The 12178-nt window shown below is 46.4% G+C and overlaps 1 protein-coding gene across 9 annotated transcripts in view; it reads left to right on the top strand.

Annotated features, from left to right (window-relative positions):
• Positions 1-12178, top strand: part of KMT2D (lysine methyltransferase 2D) — an 80489-nt gene that overhangs the window by 44067 nt on the left and 24244 nt on the right. For 7 of the 9 annotated variants that reach the window (XM_075591246.1, XM_075591244.1, XM_075591243.1 and 4 more), the window contains 11 exons: positions 300-419; positions 1651-1803; positions 2098-2161; positions 2443-2675; positions 3009-3082; positions 3199-3249; positions 4306-6075; positions 6250-6423; positions 7020-7168; positions 8110-10079; positions 11599-11722. In XM_075591246.1, coding sequence (XP_075447361.1) covers positions 300-419; positions 1651-1803; positions 2098-2161; positions 2443-2675; positions 3009-3082; positions 3199-3249; positions 4306-6075; positions 6250-6423; positions 7020-7168; positions 8110-10079; positions 11599-11722 — 4882 coding nt within the window. The remainder of the gene's footprint in view (positions 1-299; positions 420-1650; positions 1804-2097; positions 2162-2442; positions 2676-3008; positions 3083-3198; positions 3250-4305; positions 6076-6249; positions 6424-7019; positions 7169-8109; positions 10080-11598; positions 11723-12178) is intronic. The other 2 variants (XM_075591248.1, XM_075591245.1) reach the window with 1 other exon arrangement.

Here is a 12178-nt window from a genome sequence, read left to right as displayed (position 1 = left end):
TATCGGCTTTCTGTTGGGCGCCAGAGTGAAGCTGACCCATGTGGGCATGTTGTTCCTCCCCGGACCGGTTTCTTTTTTTTTCTGTGTGATTACAAATGAAATATTTCATTGATTTGGGGACCCCTATTTCAAATAATATATATTTAAAAAATAAATAAATAATGCAGGCAGCATTTAATAGGGTGTCCTGCTTCTGAGATCTAATTTTTGTTTTTGGATTGGATACCTCCTTTCCTCCACCTGCCGCCTCTTCCCGAGTAGCGGCCGTAGTGATTTACCTGCCCCTCCCCTCCCCGCAGAGGATGCGTCTGAAACAGAGGTCCTGAATGTTGCTGCTGCTCCCCCCACCGGAGAAAGAATTGTGGTGCCGCTCCCCGAGGGAGCCCTCGGCTCGGATCTGGATAAAATCGCAACGGAGGGTTGGTCTCTCCCATTTCCCCTTCCTTTTCTGTGGTGTGTTGGATATGGCAGCGATGGGAGACTATCCCTCTGCATCGGATGTCTCAAAGCTCTCCATGCTGCACTTCAGCCACATCCCCTTTCCAACCTGTAATGTGATGCTGCGTCCGGTCTATGCTGTCTTGCAGTGTGGCCTTGTTTTGTCTGGGTGTGATGCTCCCTTGTCAAGTGGCCTGAGTGCCATAACCTTTTCCTAGATGTGTCACTCATACTGTGTTGGAGATGTCTGTGTTTTTGTCTGTTGCAGGGGTTGTTGTATTTCTCGGTTCTTCATTACTGATGACGTGCGTGTGTTTGCTCGCCTCTCGGTAATCTGCTACCTTGTCTGCCATTGCATTCACCATCTCTTGTTCTCTCTGCACGTCCAAGATCTTGTCTCTACTTCATGATGTTAACACTTTTTCCTGCTTGGCAGTAAATGTAATGAAATTAACTCCTTTGCAGCACCTAGCAGTGCCCTCGGTGAAGGAGGGAATTTTCACCTGCACCTTTCCTGGTTAGCCCTTTCACTTCTAATTAGCAAAGCAATGCGTTGCAGGTCCCATTGAAAGTGAAGGGGTTATTGGGTTAAGAACTTTAGTCCATCCATAAAGCACGTACGAGATTGAATAACTTAATGGGAAGTGTGCGTGCAGTGCATTTTTGGGATCCCAGGAGTTTGAAGGGTTTAAACACTCGCTCGCCCCACGTAGGCTGTGACTGGCCAATGGGGGTTTGCCAATGATTTATTCTAACCAACTTTCTATCTTGGATATCTGTTCAATCGCATCTTCGCTGAATGCAATACTACTGTTCCTTGTCCCTCTGCGCTTCCTCTTTCCACTGCCTTCTCTTTGCAGGGTTGACTGGTGGGGAGTGAGAAAGCTAAATAGTGATGTTTAAAAAGCTATTAATTTCTGCCATGGCAGCTACCCCTCCTGTATTTGCAAATTGGAGAGTGCTTACAGCTTACATCTTTTGTGGCTGGCTAGCACATAATTTTCTGATGGTTGCCCAGTCTCCTATAGTTCACTATTGCTGCATAACAATTTGGAGGGCTTTAATCTTCCCCTGCTTTATGTATGACACAATTCATAGGTTGGATGTGCACTGCCCATGTCCCACTTTTCCTCTGTATGATTGTGGTGTCTCCAAGCCATCATTGTCGCCATGCCTAAAAGCGCTGCCACTTCTCTCTCCTTTTAAATGCAGAGCTCCCTAAGATGGAGAGCACAGACATCCAGCAACTGCTGAAGGATGTGCTTGGCTCGTCTGAGCGGGAACAGACTCTAAACTGCTCCTCTGGACGGATGGACGGATCAGCTGCCGGAGCAGTTGGACAGCACCAGAGGCCCTTTCTTCAAGGTATGCCCGATTGATAAGGTCCTTGTTGTCCTTCCTCTAGTGGAGAGGAGGATGAATCTTCCAGCATTTTATGGGTATAATAATACGGAAAACTAATAATCTGAAAAAAGATTGATGAATGAACGATGGGAACTTCTTGGCAGCAGAAAGGGGAGAAGTTATGTTAGCGTGGGGGAAATGGAACAGTGGTCTGGAGAGTGGCCCATGTTATCTGGTGCAGTAGGGCTGAGAATGTGATTTAGGAGTGCAGTGGTGGGTATTGGGGCTTTCTAATTCTAGTGCTTATGTTTTCAGGTGTGTCCCTTCCACCTGCTCTTCACATAGAATCCTATCCCCAGCCTGGGTTCATGGACAACAGGTAAGAGTGGGCTTTGTCTTTCTCTCACTTTTGTGTTGGGGGTGTTTAGATTTCCATGATTAAGGGCTGCACATTGTAATCCCTGAGATTGCTGTACAAACCGAACTGCACGGTATTGCTCGGTAATGTGTAGCACATACTGTAGCAGAAGAAAAGGTGCATGTTGACACCAATACGCTTGTCTAGAATGATAGGTTTTTTTTTCCTCCCCCATATTTTACTGTGCCCATATTCAATCTATTTTAAAATGGTGACACGTCAAAAATGCATTCTCTTAATAGGGACAGAAGCGGCTTGTTCAGTCCTGAGCACTGTGACACCGATAGCTCTTGGACAACAGCCTCCACCCCTACCACGCCAACCACAGAGGGGGAAAGCGAAAGCCTGAGCCTGTCCTACAACCAGCGCAGCCTTCAGCGCTGGGAGAAAGATGAGGAGTTAGGGGAGCTCTCAACCATTTCCCCTGTCCTCTATGCGAACAAGAACTTCCCTAACCTCAGGCAGGACTACCCAGGTGAGAAATATACATCCCGGGCCTTCCTCCGAGGTCTCTTTGGCAGTATGGTAGTTAAATAATCTCCACCCCCAATCATGATAATCCTTTTCCCTACTCCATCCTGTCTCACAATGGCCAATAAGATCTTCTGTCAAAGTTTTACAAGTGTATGGAGGAGATCTAGCATATGAAAATGTATAACTTTGAGGTTAGGGCTGCTGGTCTGCAACACCGTATAGAAGAAAGTGTATGGTGAGTTGGCATGTTGGTAATGGAGACTCTGGTTCGAGTTACTTGACCTTTCCTCTGTGACCTTTAGACTGATATTGCCCTGTCTATTTCTCATGTTAGATTGGTCCAGTCGGTGCAAGCAGATCATGAAGCTGTGGAGGAAAATCCCAGCCCCGGACAAAGCTCCCTACTTGGTGAGTCTGCTCGATTTTATAGAGCATCTTTTTGGGCAGCGGTTGGTTAAATTGAATTTGGTATACAGGGTTTAGAACTCCTGACTTAATTTTTCTGTTCACTTTATTTTCTGCAGCAAAAGGCCAAAGACAACCGTGCAGCACATCGCATCAACAAGGTTCAGAAGGTAAATGTCTGAGCATTTGAAATGTGCAGCATGCTCTGGGTTACAGGGCTGTTGTAAATCTGTATTTTAGAAATAGAGGCACTCCACTGGTCTTCCAGAGGTTATACATTTATTGCACAAGGATCACATTGCCCCGTGTGCAATACATTTCTAACCTTTGGATAACCAGTGCAGTGCCTCTATTTCTGTTCCTTTTGATACCGGTGGTTCTGCTTCCAGCGGGAATATTGTTGCTGCGCACCCGTGGCATTTTGTAACCTGGTACCGTGAGTGCACCTTTACATCTGTATTTGACATAAACTGTATCAATGGTGTAGTATAAAGCGTAAACACTAATATCAGTGTGTCAGATGTTTAAATATGCTTTATATCTCTGGATGTCCAAGCAATTTCAATGATCTAGATCACCACGTTTCCATTTTCTGGTGTTATTTGGTGCGCTGGATTCTAGTTCTGCTTGTGTGATAACTGTATGTGAACATGTTTGTTGCTGTGTTTGTGTGAAAGGCATAAGTCGGCACCCAGAAAGAAACCACATCAGGAATAGATGTACCTAAAATCATTATATTGCATAAAATTCATAAGGTGTGTTTCTTGATGTACAATATTTGTCTCGCAGACGCATCCACAAAAAGTACTACTCTGTAATGGTATCCATCAAAATCTTACAACATGAAATGGGATATTTCTTGATATACATTACCAAGACTTTACAAACACGACTTTCAGATACTAGTTTTTGCTATTTCAACACATTTAATCCCTCGAACAGCAGCACTCCCTCACCTCACACATTGTTTCGGTCCCACAGTGGACAGAAACTTGAAGCATTTTAATTAGTGTGTGCACAGTAAATGGATGTTTTGCTACAGTTCTGTGTGCTCGTCATGTATAGTCTCGCACTACAGTGAATGGATACTTGTAACAGGTGTTGGGGGTTATTCCGTAAACCTGAATGCCCGTTTACGATTTCTAATAGCAATCACAGTTTCGTGAATAACTCCTATAGCTTGTGTGTTCAGTAGCGTTGATTCTTCTGTGTGTTTTCTTGTACAGCAGGCAGAAAATCAGATCAGCAAGCAGTCCAAAGTAGAAGGCGTACGGAAAGCAGAGCGTCCAATGCTTCAACTCCAGATCCCAGCCCAGCCAGGGTCTCAGCCGAGCGGCAACCCTGATTTTATGACTGGAGTCCCAGCGGGGCAGGATCATTACATGTCTGGTGGCTCAGTAATGTCTACCTCCTCAGACTTGTTCCTCAAGCCCTCATCAGCTGGCACAACAGGGGCAGAATCTCCCAGTGACCTTTTCTTCAAGCTGCCTCCTCAGTCTCCATCTCAGGAGCATTTTCCCAGCTCTCCTGCTTACTCGTTGGACCCTCGATTCCAGTCTTCCTTGGGACAGGCTCCAGCATCCGGTGGGGGCTTTCAGACTCTAACCGGGGTAGAGACCCCGTCTGCACCCAATGCACAGCACGCAGCTCAGAGCATGGATTACCAGCCTTGTCACCCCGTCACCTCGGAACCTTTTATTAAGCCACGTTACCCCACCGGCTCCCTTGATAACCTTCTTTTGGTGGGGAGCCCGGGCTCAAGGCTTTCCCAGTCATCTGAAAGCTCCAGTAAACCTGCTGAGCCTATGCTGTCCCCCTCTCGTTATGGGGATCACAGAAGACAGCCAGATGGAATTCTCCTTCAAATAAAAAAGGAAGATGTTGGGTCCCCTGGTTACCCGCACAGTGCAGGGTCTTCTGATGCAACAGCAGATATGAAATGTGATGTGTTTAAAGCACCTTTAACGCCACGGATGTCTCAGATGGAGCCTCACAGCCCTGCATCCTCACACAGAGACTCTCACATGCAGGCACAAGTGGCATCCCCTCAGCACCTCTCGGACATATACAGGCAGTCCTCCACTGTCCCATACACTGACCCCTACTCCCAGCCCCCTCTAACTCCTCGGCCCCAGCCATCAGAAGGTGGCTGTGCCTTAACCCCTCGACCTCTGACCTCCGATCCCTTCACTAGAGTCCCCACAAGCCCACAGTCACAGAGCAGTTCTCATTCCCCACTAACCCCTCGGCCACTGTCTACAGAGGCATTTTGCCAATCGCCAGTCACGCCACGCTTTCAGTCCCCAGACCCATACTCTCGTCCACCCTCCCGCCCCCACTCACGGGATCCTTTTGCCCCACTGCATAAACCTCCTCGACCCCAGGTGGCAGAAGCTGGCTTCAAACCTGCTGTCCAGCTTTCTCACACCTCCCCTGCCAATTCGGGCTACCAGCCATCCATTGAGGCCCACTCCAAAGCACAGGCGAGCCAGCAGCAGTCTTCGATGTTTGCTCGCTCTCCTGGAGCCAGTGTATACCCCAACTCTCAAACCCAGCTATGTTTCACATTTCCTCATTCACCTGGGGATGGTGTGAAAAGTTCTCCCTCACACCAACCCAGCTTCCCTCCCTCCCATTCAATGAACAGCCATTTTCCACCAAGCAAACCTCAAAGTTACACCTCCCCCAACAGCAACACGGCTCCGGCCTTCCACCCTTCCGGCAGCCCCCACTCATCTGGGAATGGTAGTGCTGCTGAGGTATATGCTCAATCCCCACTGCGTCCTCCTTCAGTGCTGCCTCAAGAAGTGCCCTACCAGTCCCCCGTCACTGGCCCACGGTCAGGCCTTGCGTCGCCTGCAGACAAGCAGCGAGAAGAGATGTCTGGGATGTCCAATTCCCTCAGCAATACTGCCAGGGAAGTGACAGAGATGCAGGGGACGCCTGATGTTGCACTAAGTAACCTGAGTCAGACAGAACTGGAGAAACAGAGACAGGTATACCTGTAACCTTTTAATATGCCTCTTGTTCATTGGAAGGTGTGGTGATTAGACTTGATAGTTTGGGGTATAAAAAAAACAAAAAAAAATTATGGTCAAAGTCTCGCTATGGTGGCTTATTCTATGTTTTGCTTTGGTCTAATGTAGTTTCTTTCCATATCAATCTCCCAGCGACAGAGACTGCGAGAACTCCTAATCAAACAGCAGATCCAGCGGAATACCCTGCGGCAAGAAAAGGAGGCTGCTGCAGCGGCCCTGAGCTCATCTCATGCAGCGTGGAATGCAGAGCCCAGTGGGCAAGGCTACGATGCAATGGGGCGCGTTGTGATGTATCCTTCAGGACAGGTCAGATATTGTGTGTGTGTTCAATTAGATTATTTTATCTGCTGCAACCATGAAGCGGTGTTGGTGGATATTGCCATGTTCATGAGATGTGGCTTACAACTCCCTCACAAACCGCTTTTGCCACTTGTTATATACAGCAGATTCTGTGGAAATATATATTTTCAGACTTCAGTGGTTTGCACATAGTCCTCAACAAAATGGCATTAGACTGTAAAGAAGACTTGACCCTATTATGAACGTGACTTTGCTAACACCAGTTCTGATCACTTCTGTGTTTTGGTGCAAGCTCTTGGAGGTATTTAGAAGTGTTGTTGCTGCTTTCTCCAAGGCAACAAATACACATCTATTGAGGAGTGACTCGGTGAGTAAAGACCACTGACTCTGGCACTGAGTTTGAGGCAGGGGAACCTGGTTCAATTCCCAGTGTCGGCTCCTTGTGACCTTGGGCAAGTCATTTTATCTCCCTGTGCCCCAGGCACCAAAAACATAGATTGTGACCTGTGCCTGCAAAATGTCTCTGTAAAGCACTATGTAAAACTAGCAGCGCTATACAAGAACATGCTAAAAAAAAAAAATACCCTTTGTATCCATTTCAGGAGAAGACCAGTCTTGGGGTGAATTCTGCCTCCCCTGGGGCTGGTAAGCTTCCTGGTCAAGTGGTCGTTCCACTGTCATTTCCCCAGGATGATCGGTTGAACACACCGTTGCCTACTACATCTCAAGGGCCTGTTGACATTTCTGGAAGGTACTGTATGTGGGGTGCAAAGTCTCTGTGCAAGTTTAGTAACACTACTTCAGCAGAAAGTTGTGTGCAGCTTTATAGGACAACACTGGACCATTATAGAGACCCAATGTCAAGACAAGGAGGAAAGCTATGTAATCATGAAGCACTTAGTTCAACTTGGGTCATGAATATTGTCTACTGTTCCTCATTTAACATGTTTCTTGCACGTATAGCATCAATTCTGCAGTATTTTCATGACTGATTTTTTTTATTTTTTATTATTTGGAACACGCACTCGCCTGTTTTTAGAAAGCTGTGTTTTCATTTGGTGCACAGGTCCCGCAACACCACCTTTTTTGGGTGCAGAAAATGTCAAAAAGTACTGTATAATGGACCGGCACTCAAAAATGAATGAACAATTACATTTATGCCAACATTTTTTTTATTTTTTAATCTAAACAAAGAAACAATTTAAATACAAAAAGTAGTATCATTTTTTTTTTAGAATAGCAAATAATTACTCTCTCCTGCATGGCAAGTCATAGCAATTACTCCATCAAAAAAAGTATAGCATAGCAAGGCAGAAGTGTAGCATATTGAATTGTAGCAATTCTAGCGTTTGAAAGCCCCTTGCTCTTTTCTCAGGCCTTTTGACTTGCTATGCTATACTTTTTGATGGAGTTATTGCTGTTGATACACACTGACTTGCTATGCAGGATGAAGTAATTATTTGCTGTTCTAACTTTTTTTTTATGCTACTTTTTGTATTCAAATTGATTCTTGGTTTAGATTAAAACATTTTTTTTTGCATAAATGTAATCGTTTATTCATTTTTGAGGTCCGGTCCATTATACTACTACTTGTATTTGCATGACCTAACAATTAATTGCTAACCTCCTAGCCTATGCCTTCCTCTATCACTTGTAACTATAAACTGATCACTCTGCCTTTCTCTCATTCAGGCACTCCTTAGAAGGACCTCAAGCGTTTTATCCTCGGGGATCTTTTTCTGACCAGCAGCAAGTGTGGCAATCCCAAGTTGCATCACACAGGACCCCGGGACCCTCCCACTTCCAGGACGTGAGCCGACCTGCACTGACTTCTGCAGTGGCCGGCGGAGGGACGATTCGGTTACCATTTTCTGGGGAGCAGGTCTCCTCTGCAGTCACGGTGGGAGGTGCACCTTACATCGAGTTGCGCCATCATGGACAGAAGTTGCCACTCGGGGCTGCCTTTCCACCATCTAGCCTCCAAAGCAGACCCCGCTTTTATTTGCAAGGGGACGGGGCTGGTCCTCCCCTCCTGCCAGGGGCGATGAGAGGGGATGGGAACTCCTTGCAAATGCCAGTGATGAGGAATCCACTTCTGCAGCCTCAGAAAGTCCTGGCTCCCACTCCTGTGACCCATCCTCAGGTAGGAGACATGGTCAGCATCCAGCAGCCTGTTCAAACCAAAGTTGAGATTCCCCCACGATTGTCACAGCAACAAGCAAGTGACCAACTCCCTCCGCCAACATCCAGCACACCCCAGCCTGAGGGTTTGAAGGATGGGTCAGCCACTGGTTTAGGGGGAGGACGAGTCCCTTGCGAGGATCCCCCCGAACTAGATGTAGATTTTGACACGCACAAAGACTTGGAGGATGACGACCTGGCAAATTTGAGCCTTGATCCGGACGTGGCTAAAGCAGATGATGATTTGGGGAATCTAGATAACCTTGAGACAAATGACCCCCACCTTGATGATCTGTTAAATGGGGAAGAATTTGACCTCCTAGCATACACTGATCCTGAGCTAGACACAGGAGACAAAAAGGACATTTTCAATGAGCACCTGCGGCTGGTAGAATCTGCCAATGAGAAGGCAGAAGAGGCGCTGCTCAAGATGGAGCCTGAGGTGGGAGAGACGCAAACTGAGAGCCTTCCCAACAAGGCCAAGCAAGAGCTGCCAACAAGCTCAAACCTGGACACTACCAAAGACAGACTAGCAGGAGATTTGGGATTGAAGTTGGGCCCTTGCTCTCACAGTGGAGAGGAGAAGGCAGCCCAGATTCCTTCCACAGTGGAAGCAAAGCAGTCGCCTTATGCTGGTAATTTGAAACCAAAGTTAGAAGATGGTGGCCTAAAGATGAGCACCTGCCAGTTTTCTGCCAACAATCCAGTATCCATTAAAACAGAATCTCCCCTCAGCCCTAACCATGCTTTTCTAGGGTTAGGTTTGTTAAAGAAGGGACCCGGGCACCAGACTCTCAGTGGACATACTGTCCGAGCAACAGACCTCGGTGGATCCCACTTCCCAAGCAAAGAAACTACTGTAACACCTGTAATGACCAACCAGAGTAGCCTAATGCTAGGAAAGTTTGAGATGGATGAAGGGACTCTGGGTCTGCAAGGCCCTCGGCACTCTCCAGCTGATGATCTGGATAAGATGGAGAGCTCTCTAGTAGCTAGTGAGCTTCCGCTGCTTATAGAGGACCTTTTGGAGCACGAAAAGAAGGAACAGCAGAAAAAACAGCTTATGTCAGGGCAGCATCCAGAGGGTGTACAGCAGCACACCATGATAACCCACTCGGCTATGTCAGCTCAGCAGGGGTCCCATATTCAGCAGCATCAGGATACCCAACAAGCTGGCATGGTGGGGCTTGGACTAGTGTCCAGACACCAGGGCTTGGGCTCTACACCCCAGCTTCTCACTCAGCAGCAACAGATGCAGCAGAGGCTTGTTGGGACACAGACGAACGCTACCCTAGGGTCTCCCCTTGCTGTTGCTCCTGGTCAAAGTCACTTGCTAGGCGGTCAACACCTAGTACAGTCTGCTGGTCCTCAACAGCAAGGCCTCCCTCCCAAGCCTATAATGGGACAACAGATGGGAATGAAACCACAGCAGCTTGTTATGCAGCAGCAACAATTGACAAACAGCTTCTTCCCCGACACAGGTACATAGCAAAAATCATAAACTATTTATTTCCTCCAACTTCGTTGCATTGAGTACTGTTGATGTCACTCTGTTCTTAAACTTGTGTTGTCTTCGTTTGTTGGCAATAGAAGCAGATTAATGCTTGTTCAAATAAAATCTTAAAGCTTCCTCTCCCCTTTCGTCTAGCTCCTCCTATGGTTCCCTGACATTGGGGGAGCCCCTGGTTCCCAGATATTTGTATGTGTTTTGTTCTGGTTTTGGCACACAGAAACGTACAACTATGGCAGCCAAACTGCAAACATGGCTGCGGGCTGACGAATAGAAAACTGCAGCAGTGGCTTTTCTATTTGCTGCCGTTGTAAGAACTGACCCTGCCTGCATTGTGTCTGGTGGGAACATATTCTGCCCGCTGCTCGATCAGCGGGTCCCCAGACGTCCAGTAATCGGAGGTGTAAATATGTACATAAGCTCCAGTCCTCCTAGTTCTGGGTCTTTTGGGTTTGACTGGCCTTTTTGGGGGCATTGGGGATTGTTATGGTTGTCTTGCCTGCAGCTCTGGAGGGTAACGAAAGTTATTTAAAGCCAGGCTACACCTCAATTAAGAAATGTTATACCAAGTAAACCACCTCCTATATTTCCTCGGTGCCGCCATGTGCAGAGTTTTGCATCTCTCTGCTGTCAGAAGGTCACATTACATTCAACTATCCACAGATTACAGGAACATGCAAAGTTATGTGAAATTAAACTGACGTCTTATGATGCTTTTAACCTCCAGTACAATAAGGTACATCACCAAAGTAGCTACACGGCAGCTCTATGATCTACTTATTTTGAAATGTTCATAAATGCTTTAGAAAGTTTTATTTAAAAAAAAAAAAAAAAAAAAATGTAAAGGGTTGGCTTTTAGGGTGACTACTGCTTTTGAAAGAGCAATTCCCTCCAGAACGCACACAGTTTCTCATATGTTGGTATTTTGTTTACAGAGGACGTCCTGCTCGTTTTTGTTTATTTAGTGTCAAAATCAGCATGTTATTTTCTGCCGTTTAGGGTTACTATGGCAACCTTTAAGACTACACTGGGCTCTGGGGGGAGATCCTTCTTAACGCCCCAAACTCTTGGTATTTCAAACACTTATTTCTTGAACAGAGTATCAGATAAAAATAAATAAAAACAGGCATGATGATATCTTAGGCCGTGTCCATGGTCCGACCACGCGAGCAAAATGCCGTAAGGCAATGATCACAGCGCGATGGGGCACGCGGCACACGAAGAATCAAATCTATTTGATTTTGCCGCACGACGGCTGGGTCACGTGCGCGGTTCAGCCAATGAGGGCGAACCGCTCACATGACGTCACAGGAACGCCTCCCGGCACGTCCTCCCTATCGCGCAATCCAACAGGCCATGTAAACGGTCCAGCAACAGGCGAGCGTGACGCCATGGATGCAGTCCAAATTGGTAAAATAAAATGCAAAGTAAAATCGGAAACCTGAGCGGACTGCAGCTTTAAGTTCGCTATTGTTTTGGCGTCATTGCAGATCTCGATAAGTTTGCAGCTGATGACATCATAGACCCCATTGCCAAGGCCAAGATGGTTGCTCTGAAGGGAATAAAGAAGGTGATGGCTCAGGGGAGCATCGGAGTCACTCCTGCCATGAACAGGTACAAAGCAGTGTGGGGGCTTCTTGTTTGTGTTTCTCATTTAATAATATTCGAGAAGAGGATACCCCTCTCGCAAGAAGATTCCCTTCAGAGGCCCTATATTCAGTAAGATATATATATATATATATTTTTTTTTTCTTCCCTCCCCCAAATGCAAGGTTGTGGATTATTCCACAAACTTGACGTGTGGAGATCCTTTAGTCTCTCGTATGTTTGTGTGATACAAAAGGCCCTATTTTGGCATTGAACATTCTGGTTTAATGTTGATTAAAACCCTTGATGTATCTATCTCCATTCACGGATGCTCCATTTTTAGGAAAGATAGGTCAAAAAGTAGAGATGGGGTGTTTTGTTTTTTTGGTTTTTTTTTTTTGGTTTTTTTTTTTTAATTTCGAAGACTAGTTATGGTTTACACTGCTAATTTGCCCCCCAAAACATCCTCTTTTTTTTTTTTTT

This window comes from Ascaphus truei, chromosome 3 (assembly GCF_040206685.1).
Source record: "Ascaphus truei isolate aAscTru1 chromosome 3, aAscTru1.hap1, whole genome shotgun sequence".
NCBI lineage: Eukaryota > Metazoa > Chordata > Amphibia > Anura > Ascaphidae > Ascaphus > Ascaphus truei.
This window is presented reverse-complemented; position numbering and strand designations above follow the sequence as displayed.